This window comes from Oncorhynchus clarkii, chromosome 6, assembly GCF_045791955.1.
Source record: "Oncorhynchus clarkii lewisi isolate Uvic-CL-2024 chromosome 6, UVic_Ocla_1.0, whole genome shotgun sequence".
NCBI classification, from domain to species: domain Eukaryota; kingdom Metazoa; phylum Chordata; class Actinopteri; order Salmoniformes; family Salmonidae; genus Oncorhynchus; species Oncorhynchus clarkii.
Window position 1 is genome coordinate 15,020,881 of NC_092152.1, and position 11,112 is coordinate 15,031,992.

General features: G+C 40.3%; 1 protein-coding gene across 1 annotated transcript; it reads left to right on the top strand.

Moving 5' to 3' along the window:
- Positions 1 to 4,455: 4,455 nt before the first annotated feature.
- On the top strand, positions 4,456 to 7,956 carry LOC139411918 (arrestin domain-containing protein 3-like). Its single transcript, XM_071158675.1, has 6 exons — positions 4,456 to 4,708; positions 6,457 to 6,517; positions 6,666 to 6,813; positions 6,938 to 7,025; positions 7,367 to 7,623; positions 7,840 to 7,956. The coding sequence occupies exons 1-6, from the start codon at positions 4,456 to 4,458 to the stop codon at positions 7,954 to 7,956; spliced, it is 924 nt and encodes a 307-aa protein (XP_071014776.1).
- The last annotated feature ends 3,156 nt before the right edge of the window (positions 7,957 to 11,112 follow it).

Consider the following 11,112-nt stretch of genomic DNA (forward strand, 5'->3'; position numbering starts at 1 on the left):
GAAAGAGGAGTGGGAAGCCCTGGTGCACAACTGAGCAAGAGGACAAGTACATAGGATTGTCTAGTATGAGAAACACCTCACAAGTCCTCAACTGGCAGCTTCATTAAATAGTACCTGTAAAACACCAGTCTCAATGTCAACAGTAAAGAGGCGACTCGGGGATGCTGGCCTTCTAGGCAGAGTTGTTAAGAAAAAGACATATCTCAGACTGGCCAATAAAAATAAAAGATTAAGATGGGCAAAATAACACAGACACTGGACAGAGGAACTCTGCCTAGAAGGCCAGCATCCAGGAGTGGGGAAAAAAATGGAAAAGAAAATAGCTTTTCTTTCAAAAACAAGGACATTTCTAAGTGACCCCCAACTTTTGAACGGTAGTGTAGGTACGTGGTTGCAAAGTGCATCATTCTTTTAACAGTGTAATTTGCCAAGGCAGGATACTCTGAGCGCAGCCCAATCCAGAAATCTGGCAATGGCATCTGATTTAAATTCAATTTTCACAAAACTTCGATGAGGCTCTCTTGTTCAGATATCGGTAAGTGGACTGGAGGCAGGGCATGAAAGGGATAATGAATCCAGTTGTTTGTGTCATCCGTTTCGGGAAACTACCTGCGTAATTGCGCACCCAACTCACTCAAGGTGCTTCGATATATCACATTTGACATTGTCTTTAAGCTTGAGTTCATTTGCACACAAAAAATTAATAAAATGTCTTGTTAATGCAGACAGAGAAGAGCTCCAACTTCTTAATCTTAGCCTCAATTTTGTCCTGCACATTGAAAATAGTTGCGGAGAGTCCCTGTAATCCTAGATTCAGATCATTCAGGTGAGAAAAAACATCACCCAGATAGACCAGTCGTGTGAGAAACTCACCATAACGCAAGCAGTCAGACAAGTTAAAATGATGGTCAGTAAAGAAAACGTTAAGCTCGTCTCTCAATTCCAAAAAACGTGTCAATACTTTGCCCCTTGATAACCAGCGCACTTCTGTATGTTGTAAAAGCGCTACATGGTCGCTGCCCATATCATTGCATAGTGCAGAAAATACACGAGAGTTCAGGGGACTTGCTTTAACAAAGTTAACCATTTTCACTGTAGTGTCCAAAACGTCTTTCAAGCTGTCAGGCATTCCTTTGGCAGCAAGAGCCTCTCGGTGGATGCTGCAGTGTACCCAAGTGGCGTCGGGAGCAACTGCTTGCACACGCGTTACCACTCCACTATGTCTGCCTGTCATGGCTTTTGCGCCATCAGTCCAGATACCAACATGAGCAGCAGCTACGTTTGGCTACATATGGACCGTTAGTGGAATTCCCGCGAGAGAGGAATGGTTAATGTGATTGGTGGTTAATTATTTGACTAGGCTATCTGTATTGACATTGTGTTGTTATTTCGCTGAACACTAGATGGTTTAATTGTATTTTTGGAGGTGAAATGAGGCTACTCAGGCAAGAAAAAAAACTCACCCAAATGTATAGCCCTATTGGAAAATATAAATGGACTGTTTGGAAATGTGAATTTAAAAACATTAATTCAAAATAATAGATATTTAAATGTGAATCACATTTTTATTTGGCGTACCAAATACGGCATTGTACGTACCCCAGTTTGGGAATACCTGATGTAGGCTAATGGGGATCCCCCCCAAAATGCATAAAATCGCAGGCCACAATCAACAGCCTGATCAACTCTATGTGAAGGAGATGTGTTGCGCTGCATGTGGTAAGTGGTGGTCACACCAGATACTGACTGGTTTTCTGATCCACGTCACCTTTTTTAAAGGTATCTGTGACCAACAGATGCATATCTGTATTCCCAGAACCGTACAATCCATAATGATTTTATTTAAGTGGACTGATTTGCTTATATGAACTGTAACTCAGCAAAAATCTTTGACCTTTTTGGATGTTTCTTTTTGTTCAGTGTAAATATTTGTGAACCATGACATTACAAATCAACTTCACACATAGACTGCTTCCAGCTTAAAGACTGCATGACTCCATAGAACAGCTTTCTGACTGTGGGTTCAAGTGTTCCCCATTTGACCACAGTATACCCTACTGGAATCTTTTCATTGGCTAAAAGAAAATGATTGAGTCAGACCATCTTTTTCAGATTGTGAAATCATCAGTCCAGGGAGACACGTGTTCCCTTTCACGATGTCAGCGCCGTGTGTATGGGTGGCAAGGAAGTCAGGCGCAGGAGAGTCGAAATAGAGTGTAAATGGAGTCTTTTAATAACTGTCCACAGAACATGCTCCATAACACTAAATAGTATAGACATGAAAAAAAACCATGGGTACGAGGACAATAAAACAATCTCTGACAAAGACATGAGGGGAAACAGAGGATTAAATACACAACAGGTAATGAATGGGATTGAAAACAGGTGTGTGGGAAGACAAGACAAAACCAATGGAAAATGAAAAATGGATCAATGATGGCTAGAAGACCGGTGACGTCGGACGCCGAGCACCGCCCGAACAAGGAGAGGCAACGACTTCGGCAGAAGTCTTGACACACGAGTAAAAACAAATGCATATTTGTCAAATATGTTGTCTGTTATTACCTTATAGTAATTATAATCCCATATTTCTCAGAATTATACCGAGCATCTTCATAGCCAGGCAAGGCAAAATGGTCTACTCATTGGAGGCAAAGTTGAGCAGATCAATGAAGGTGGACAAGACAGCCTCTAAGACTAAGTTCACCTTCATCTCCAAAGCAGACATATCTCTTCCTGCATTAATGGTATGAACCTGTGGAACTGCTGTATACTGTCATATGATCAAACTGCACGTATCTTCATATACTGTAGCAGACAGGGTTTCCTAAAGGTCCAATGAAGTCATTTTTTATCTCAATTTCAAATTATTTCAGGGTAACAATTAAGTACCTTACAATAATAATCGTCAAAAAGAAACAAAAATGGCTTCTTAGCAAAGAGCCTTTTTTCAAGCAAAACTGTTGCTAGGACTGTCTGAGAGTGGTCTGCGTGGGGAGGGAAAAGCTGAAAACTAGCTGCTATTGGCAGAGGTTTGGAGCTATCTTTGTTATTGGTTTATTAACTAATTTACAGCCTGTTGATGTCACCAGGCAGGCCAAAACTCCATCCCACCAAAACAGCCTTAAATGTCAGGTGGTCTTTTCAAACAGCTCTTACACTAAAAGGGCATTATCATAATTTTCACAATTTCACAGTATTATTCCAACCTCATAGTGTGGAAATGTAGAAAACACAATAAGATCATGCTTTTACTGCACTGGGCCTTGAACCTTTTACTGCACTGGGCCTTGAACCTTTTACTGCACTGGGCCTTGAACCTTTTACTGCACTGGGCCTTGAACCTTTTACTGCACTGGGCCTTGAACCTTTTACTGCACTGGGCCTTGAACCTTTTACTGCACTGGGCCTTGAACCTTTTACTGCACTGGGCCTTGAACCTTTTACTGCACTGGGCCTTGAACCTTTTACTGCACTGGGCCTTGAACCTTTTACTGCACTGGGCTAAATCAGAGTCACAGAGTGATTCTTGGTTGTCTTAAACAAAAAAGCTACCCATCATTGTTCTCCCTGCATCTCAAGGTCTTGGGCTGGAACCCCCACCTTACACCTTACTCCCTAACATTGATGGGTCAGCCTCCAAGCAGCTATAGGCAAGCGGGGTCAAGTGAAATGCTACTCTCTTCTGATGCATATTAATCTAGCAATGTTCTGTATACAGTGTATTTATGTGGATGATTTAACCGTAATGTAATGTTCACAATTTCTCATATAAAAATCATTATTTCTTGATATTTTCATTATTACCACTGTATGTAAAATATTTGGCAAACGCAGTTAATATTTACCATGAACTAATATTCAATAAAACCTAAGTGAAGGAGGAAATCATATTGTTCCTGCACCCTAAAAAAGGTCCAGTGTTTATAGAGTGATTATGTTATTAGTGTCTAGCCATTTAAAAACAACCCCAAGCCAAATACCTAACATACTGTTTTACATGGTAATAAAGGATTCTCCTGATTAAGGGAGAACAAAAAGCATGTAGCCTATACACATTTATATTATATGGCTCAAGATATATTATGTATTATTTTGTAACATAGGTGACGGCAGTTACCCGTGTGACTGTGACATAGCCACTTGTAGGCTGAAGAGCCGTGGCCCGCGAAACAGATCAAGTAGCCTACTTCCATAATGGAGGGACATGACCGCTAGATAATGAGGTGCCAAACTGGTTGGTATCCTTGTTCATAGTGAAGAGCACACTTGACTTTTAGCCAGGGGGTAATAACACAGTGAACTCAAAGGGTCTGCTCTGGTCCTCATCCTCCATGCTTCTAGGTAACATCTCCTGTTACACTGTGTGGAATACTGACACTGTCTAGCTTCATGAATCATACATTAGAGTCGTGCATGCCCCTTGTGACTGCTTAGTTCACCAACTCTGTCACAATGGCAGTAAAACACTTCTCAGTCGACTACAAGACGATTAATGAACATGGCACTTTTTCAGCTGGGGATACTATCACTGGGCGGGTCACTTTGGAAGCATCCAAGGAGACCTCTCTCCAGTCTCTTTTTATCAAGGCAAAAGGGAAAGCTGAGGTGAAATGGACTGAAAATGAGGGTCAAAACCCTGTGGCCTACAGTGGCAAGAAGAAATACTTCAGTCTTCAAATATTGTTGCAGGAAGGGAAGGGGGATGGTATGTAACACTTCAGATTTCTGTGTTTATGTTCTGCAACAATTAAGAATGGTTAGGATTAATGCTTCATACTTTTAATAGCCTATCTCACAATAATAATTATTGATGACGCAATGGTATTCCAGAACCATTGTTGAGAATACTGCAGGGTTAGGTTACAAACAGTATCAGTCAAAAGTTTAGACACCTCTTTTCATTCAAGGGTTTTTCTTTATTTTTACTATTTTCTACATTGTAGAATAACACTGAAGACATCAAAACTATGAAATAACACGTATGGAATCATATAGTAACCAAAAAAGTGTTAAACAAATCAAAATATATTTTATATTTGAGATTCTTCAAAGTAGCCACCCTTTGCCTTGATGACAGCTTTGCACTCTTTGCATTCTCTCAACCAGCTTCATGAGGTAGTCACCTGGAATGCATTTCAATTAACAGGTGTGCCTTGTTAAGTTAATTTGTGGATTTTCTTTCCTTCTCAATCAGTTGTGGGTAAAAGACAAAGTCCATATTATGGCAAGAACATCTCAAATAAGCAAAGAGAATAAAACAGCCCAACATTACTTTAAGACATGAAGGTCAGTCAATCCGGAACATTTCAAGAACTTTTAAAGTTTCTTAAAGTACAGTCGCAAAAACCATCAAGCGCTATGATGGTTCTGGCTCTTATGAGGACCGCCACAGGAAAGGAAGACCCAGAGTTAACTCTGCTGCAGAGGATACGCTCATTTGAGTTACCAGCCTCAGAAATTGCAGCCTAAATAAATGCTTCACAGAGTTAGAGTAACAGACACATCTTAACATCAACTGTTCAGAGGAGAATCAGGCCTTCATGGCCGAATTGCTGCAAAGAAACCACTACCAAAGGACACCAATAAGAAGAAGAGACTTGCCAAGAAACACGAGCAATTGACATTAAACTGGTGGAAATCTGTCCTTTGGTCTGATGAGTCCAAATATGAGATTTTTGGTTCCAACCGACATGTCTTTGTGAGATGCAGAGTAGGTGAATGGATTATCTCTGCATGTGTGGTTTCCACTGTGAAGCATGGAGAAGGAGGTGTGATGGTGTGGGGGTGCTATGCTGGTGACACTGTCTGTGATTTAGAAGTCAAGGCACACTTAACCAGTATGGCTCCTCAGCAATCTGCAGCGATACGCCATCCCATCTGATTTGCGCTGACTGGGACTGTCATTTGTTTTTAAACTGGACAATGAGCCAACACATCTCCAGGCTGTGTAAGGGATATTTGATCAAGAAGGAGAGTGATGGAGTACTATATCAGATGACCTGGCCTCCACAATCACCCGACCTCAACCCAATTGAGATGGTTTGGGATGATTTGGACGAGTGAAAAGTGAAGGAAAAGCAGCCAACAAGTGCTCATCATATGTGGGAACTCCTTCAAACTGTTGGAAAAGCATTCCATGTGAAGCTGGTTGAGAGAATGCCAAGGGTGTGCAAAGCTGTCATCAAGTCAACGGGTGATTTGTTTAACACTTTTGTGGTTACTACATGATTCCATATGTATTATTTTATAGTGTTGTTGTCTTCACTATTATTCTACAATGTAGAAAATAGTTGTTTTCTTAAGAAGAAAAACCCTTGAATGAGTAGGTGTGTCCAAACTTTTGACTGGTACTACATATGCCTAATATGACTTTGTATTAAGCAGAATCTGAATTTACATTGCCCATTTGAAAATGGGCTGGGTTTGTGTTGGGTCTCACCTCCCCTTTTTCAGGCTCTGAAATAATTTCTCCTGGGAGACATGTGTATCCTTTCACCTTCCAGATTCCAGCCAAGTAAGTGTTCCATCCATCACATATTTGTGGGTTTATATTTGTCATTGGAGGAAACAATAATCACAGATTTTGTTATGTAAAAAGGCCTTTTAGTGGTTTCCACAGAGAGATGATGAATAGAGTTGTCTTTTTTCACATTTCCTCTCAGAGAAATGCCTTCATCTTACATGGGGAAATGGGGCAAAATCACCTACTATTTGAAGGCCAAGTTGATCAGGACGCTTTGGTTGATAGACAGAGCCAAGACAGAGTTCACGTATCTGTCAAAGACTAATATGATCATTCCTGGACTGAGGGTAAAGTGTTCTTATTATCCATCCTGCTTTTTGAACTACACCTGCTTTTTTACTATTTACAGCCAAAATTACCATGGCAACAGAATGCATATCAGCAGGTTACTTTTTATCTCTTGTTTTGTAGGAGCCCCAGCATGGTTCCAAGATTCTATTTTTCGCCTCTGGAGATATCTCTTTGGACATTCATATTGAGACAATGGGGTATCTATCAGGTCAGTCTGCAACCAAAGCCACTTCAGCTTGCCTAACAGTGATGAGGGATGATGGTCATTTTAATATTACATCTAAATCCATTCAATAAGGTACAGGGGGGTTGTATTAAATAAAACAGAGATCAGTAAATTAATATACAAATTCAATATATTCACATGAAATATGAAATGCAATAAATTAATGGGGAAAATGTATGAGAGTGAACTATCTTATTTGCTAATGAATTAGGCTACGATGTGATACCCTTCATACACTTCTCCTGAGGAGAACAATGTCTCGAAATGTACATTCTGTAAACCCAATAACTGAATCAAGTTCCTTTCCTTGTGTCCCCTGTAAGGTGAAGCAATAAAAATCCTTGTTGAGATACACAACAACTCTACACGAACAGTAACCCCCAACTTCTACCTATGTGAAGAGCAAAGCTTCTTCGCCAAGCATAAAAGGAACATCTACACCAATGACATCATTAAAGAGAGAGGAGATCCTGTTACGGCTTCTACAAGACAGACTGTGACCAAAGTGCTGACTATCCCTCCACAACTCCCTGTCTCCCTCCTAGACTGCTCCATACTGAAGTTAGAGTACAGACTAAAGGTATATTATGATGAAATACACACATATAATGAACGCACAAGACCAGCTAAATTATGAATACAGGGATGTAGAGTAGGAGAGGAAAGAGAGTTTTCAACCCATAAAAAAACACACAAATAAAATATGTGTAATGCAGTCGCTGTGTATGTGAAAACTATACTGTAATTAAACATTTGGGCAACTAAGTGTACGTTCATATATTTTCTGTATTTGTAGGTCACTCTTGACGTCCCAACGGCCAAAGACCCAGAGGTTAAACTTCCCCTGGTTATCCTCCTGGATAAATCAATAGCAGCTGAGGAACGGCAGCAGGAATACAGCTGGTCTAAATGAGTTCTCATGCTCTAGAACTTTGGCGATTACTAAGTCTTTTTTAAACCTTAGATTTTGGGCTGGATGTGTCAATGATACATGTAACTGATTACAGAAAAATATAACTGTATTCCATTACCAGCTAAAATATTGTAATCAGAATAAAAATACAGAACAACAACAACAAATCTAGATGATTACTTCTAGGATGAATTTTAAAATCAGAAAAGATGTTTGTGAAAAGTTACAAAAGAGCTACAAAAGAGCAGGAATAGGTTTTTATAGGCTACAGTCCAATCTATTTCTTACAATGGCACCCAGGAACAGCAGCTGCAACTTTGGCTGTAGCTAATTGGGATCCTAATAAAACACAAAAATACTAAAATGGCGCGTCTGCTGTCTGCATGCAAAGACTACAATTTGAATAAAGGCTTGGAGGTAAGGACGACAGCAGTGGTGTAGCCTACGGGCGATACAGATATAACTTATTATTGATATCTACATAGCACAATGATGTGAATCACACCACTGCTCTCTCATTTAGTAACTTGCTCCTTATGGATTGTGGTTGTTATGGATGGCTGTTTACAAAAGTACACTGAGTGTACAAAACATTAGGAACACCTGATCTTTCCGTGACACAGACTGACCATGTAATTCAGGTGAAAGCTATGATCCCTTATTGATGCTAAATCCTCTTCAATCAGTGTAGATGAAAGTGCGGATCAGGTTATAGAAGGATTAATTAAAGCTTTGAGACAATTGAGACTGTGTATGTCTGCCATTCAGATGGTGAATGGTCAAGACAAAATATTTAAGTTCCTTTAAACGGGGTATGGTAATAGGTGCCAGGCGCACCGGTTTGAGTGTGTCAAGAACTGAAACGGTGCTGTGTTTTTCACGCTCAACAGTTTCCCGTGTATATGAAGAATTGTCCACCACCCAAGGACATCCAGCCAGTGGTCGAAAACAGGTCACTGATGGAAGAGGACAAAGGAGGCTGACACAAATTGTGCAGAGCAACAGACGGGCTACATAAAAGAATGCACAATTCGTCGTACCTTGACACTAATGATGTATGGCAGCTGATTACCTTAAAGAGTTCCACTTCTTTCAGCAAAAAACAAGAAACTGCGGTTACAGTGGGCTAAGAAACGAAAACACTGGACACTGGAGAATTGAAAAAGCATTGCCTGGTCTGATGAATCGTGGTTACTACTGTGTAACGCTGATGGAATAGGGTATGGAGAAATCCACATAAGTACATGTATCCATCCTGTCACGTGTCAACATTACAGGCTGGTTATAGTGTCAACATTACACCCCTTGATAAAAGTGGAGCAGTGTTTGAATGCCACAGGATATCTGAATGTCCTTACCAATCAGATGTATGCCTTCATGGCAGCAGTGTATCCATATGCAAATGTTTTTTCTCAGCAGGATAATGCCCCATGCCACAAGGCTAGGATTGTCCAGGAATGGTTTCACAAACATGACAGTGAATTCAGCGTACTGCCCAGTCACCAGATCTCAATCTAGTTGAGCATCTGTGGGATGATATGGAACGAGCTATTCAGAGTAGAGATCCACTACCAGCCAACTTGACACAACTGTGGGAAGCGTTGGAGTCAACATGGGCCAGCATCCCTGTGGAATGCCTTCAACACCTTGTAGAGTCCATGCCCCAACGATATGAGGCTGTTCTGAGGGCAAAAGGGGGGCAGCTCAATATTAGCAAGGAGTTCCTAATGTTTTGTACACTCAGTGTATATGTGTAATAATAGTTTAATTGAAGAAGTTTAAGCTACCTATCAATCATTGTTTTAGCGACCAGTGGACAGACAATGAAACATTTTATCTTGCAGGAGCTGCATAGTGCGGATCCCAGCCCATGGAATAAAAGTTTGAGGGAGTTCCTCCCTTCCAAAACTCGTGGTTTTGTGCTCCACGAGTGAGGCTTTTATTGCTCAAGTGTCTTCTTTTTTTAAGCCCATAAACATGTGTGTGAGGTGTAAATTTGTTTGACTACCAAGAAACACTCTGTGCGTTCATTATTTAGTCCACCGCAGTAAATTAAACAGCTGCAAATTATCAAGATATCAAAGTGTCACCAACAAAAACGTAAACAATTGGCCTATAGCAAATGCAGCATATGGCATTCATTTTCAGTGCTCAAAGCATGCCATTCCATGTGGGCTCATTGTTAAATGCTGCTCTATCTGTCCTCCATGACAACAATATAATAAACAACAGAGAGGCTAAATCCTTATTTTTTGGGTTATGTTCAGGTAAAACAATTTGGCTATTCTATATTTCCAAGTCCCATTCCTGAAGATCAAGGGGTATTTAAAAAAAAAAAACATTTTTAGCAGTGCCTTGCTCAAGGGCACATCATCAGATTTTTCACCTAATCTGCTCGGGGATTTGAACTAGTGAACTTTTGGCTACTAGTCCAAAGTTCTTTACCACAAGCCTACCTCCTGCCTCTTACATGAATTGGAATGACTGGAAATATTTTTCTAATGCCAATTAAGGGGAAAGTCATCTAAAAGTAACTGAAAGTAATCAGATTATGTTCCTAAATTTGGGTAATCCAAAAAAGTACATTACAGATTACAATTTTGGACAAGTAACTAGTAACTGTAACAGATTACATTAAGAAAGTAACCCACTCAGTCCTGTCTATGAGCCAAATTATTGTTTTACCTCAAGTAGCCACAAAATCCCTAGTTTTTCTAGAAGTACTGTTTTTTTTAAGCAGCCATTTTCCCCAAATAATTTCCCACATGGGCCAGGCCCCAAGCAATTCGAGTTCTAGCCAATGAGCTTCAGCCGCTTGTCATTCTAGTGACAGCTAGCAAGATGCACACACAGCAGAAAGAGAGAGAAAGAGAGCAATGACGTGATGCACATATCTACTCATATGAGACATAGTATACAATTTTCTGGGACCACTTTTGGCTCGTGAGCTCTACTTTCAGAACTACTGGCTAAAAAGTGTATAAAAGTACCAGAGAATCTCTTTAAGACACTGTGTGAGAAAACATTAACATGACTTCACACCCTTGATATATAATTGAATCAGGTGTGTTAGTGCTGGCCAAGAACAAAAGCCTGCATGCCCTATTGATTCGCAGGACCAGAGCTGAAACAAAAGGACAAAATCATATAAACATT

Coding starts and splice junctions, on each gene's coding strand:
- LOC139411918 (XM_071158675.1), top strand. CDS start 4,456: ATGGCAGTAAAACACTTCTCAGTCGACTACAAGACGATTAATGAACAT. Junction 6,518..6,665: donor ACCTTCCAGATTCCAGCCAA/GTAAGTGTTCCA, acceptor ATTTCCTCTCAG/AGAAATGCCTTCATCTTACA. Junction 7,624..7,839: donor AGTTAGAGTACAGACTAAAG/GTATATTATGAT, acceptor CTGTATTTGTAG/GTCACTCTTGACGTCCCAAC.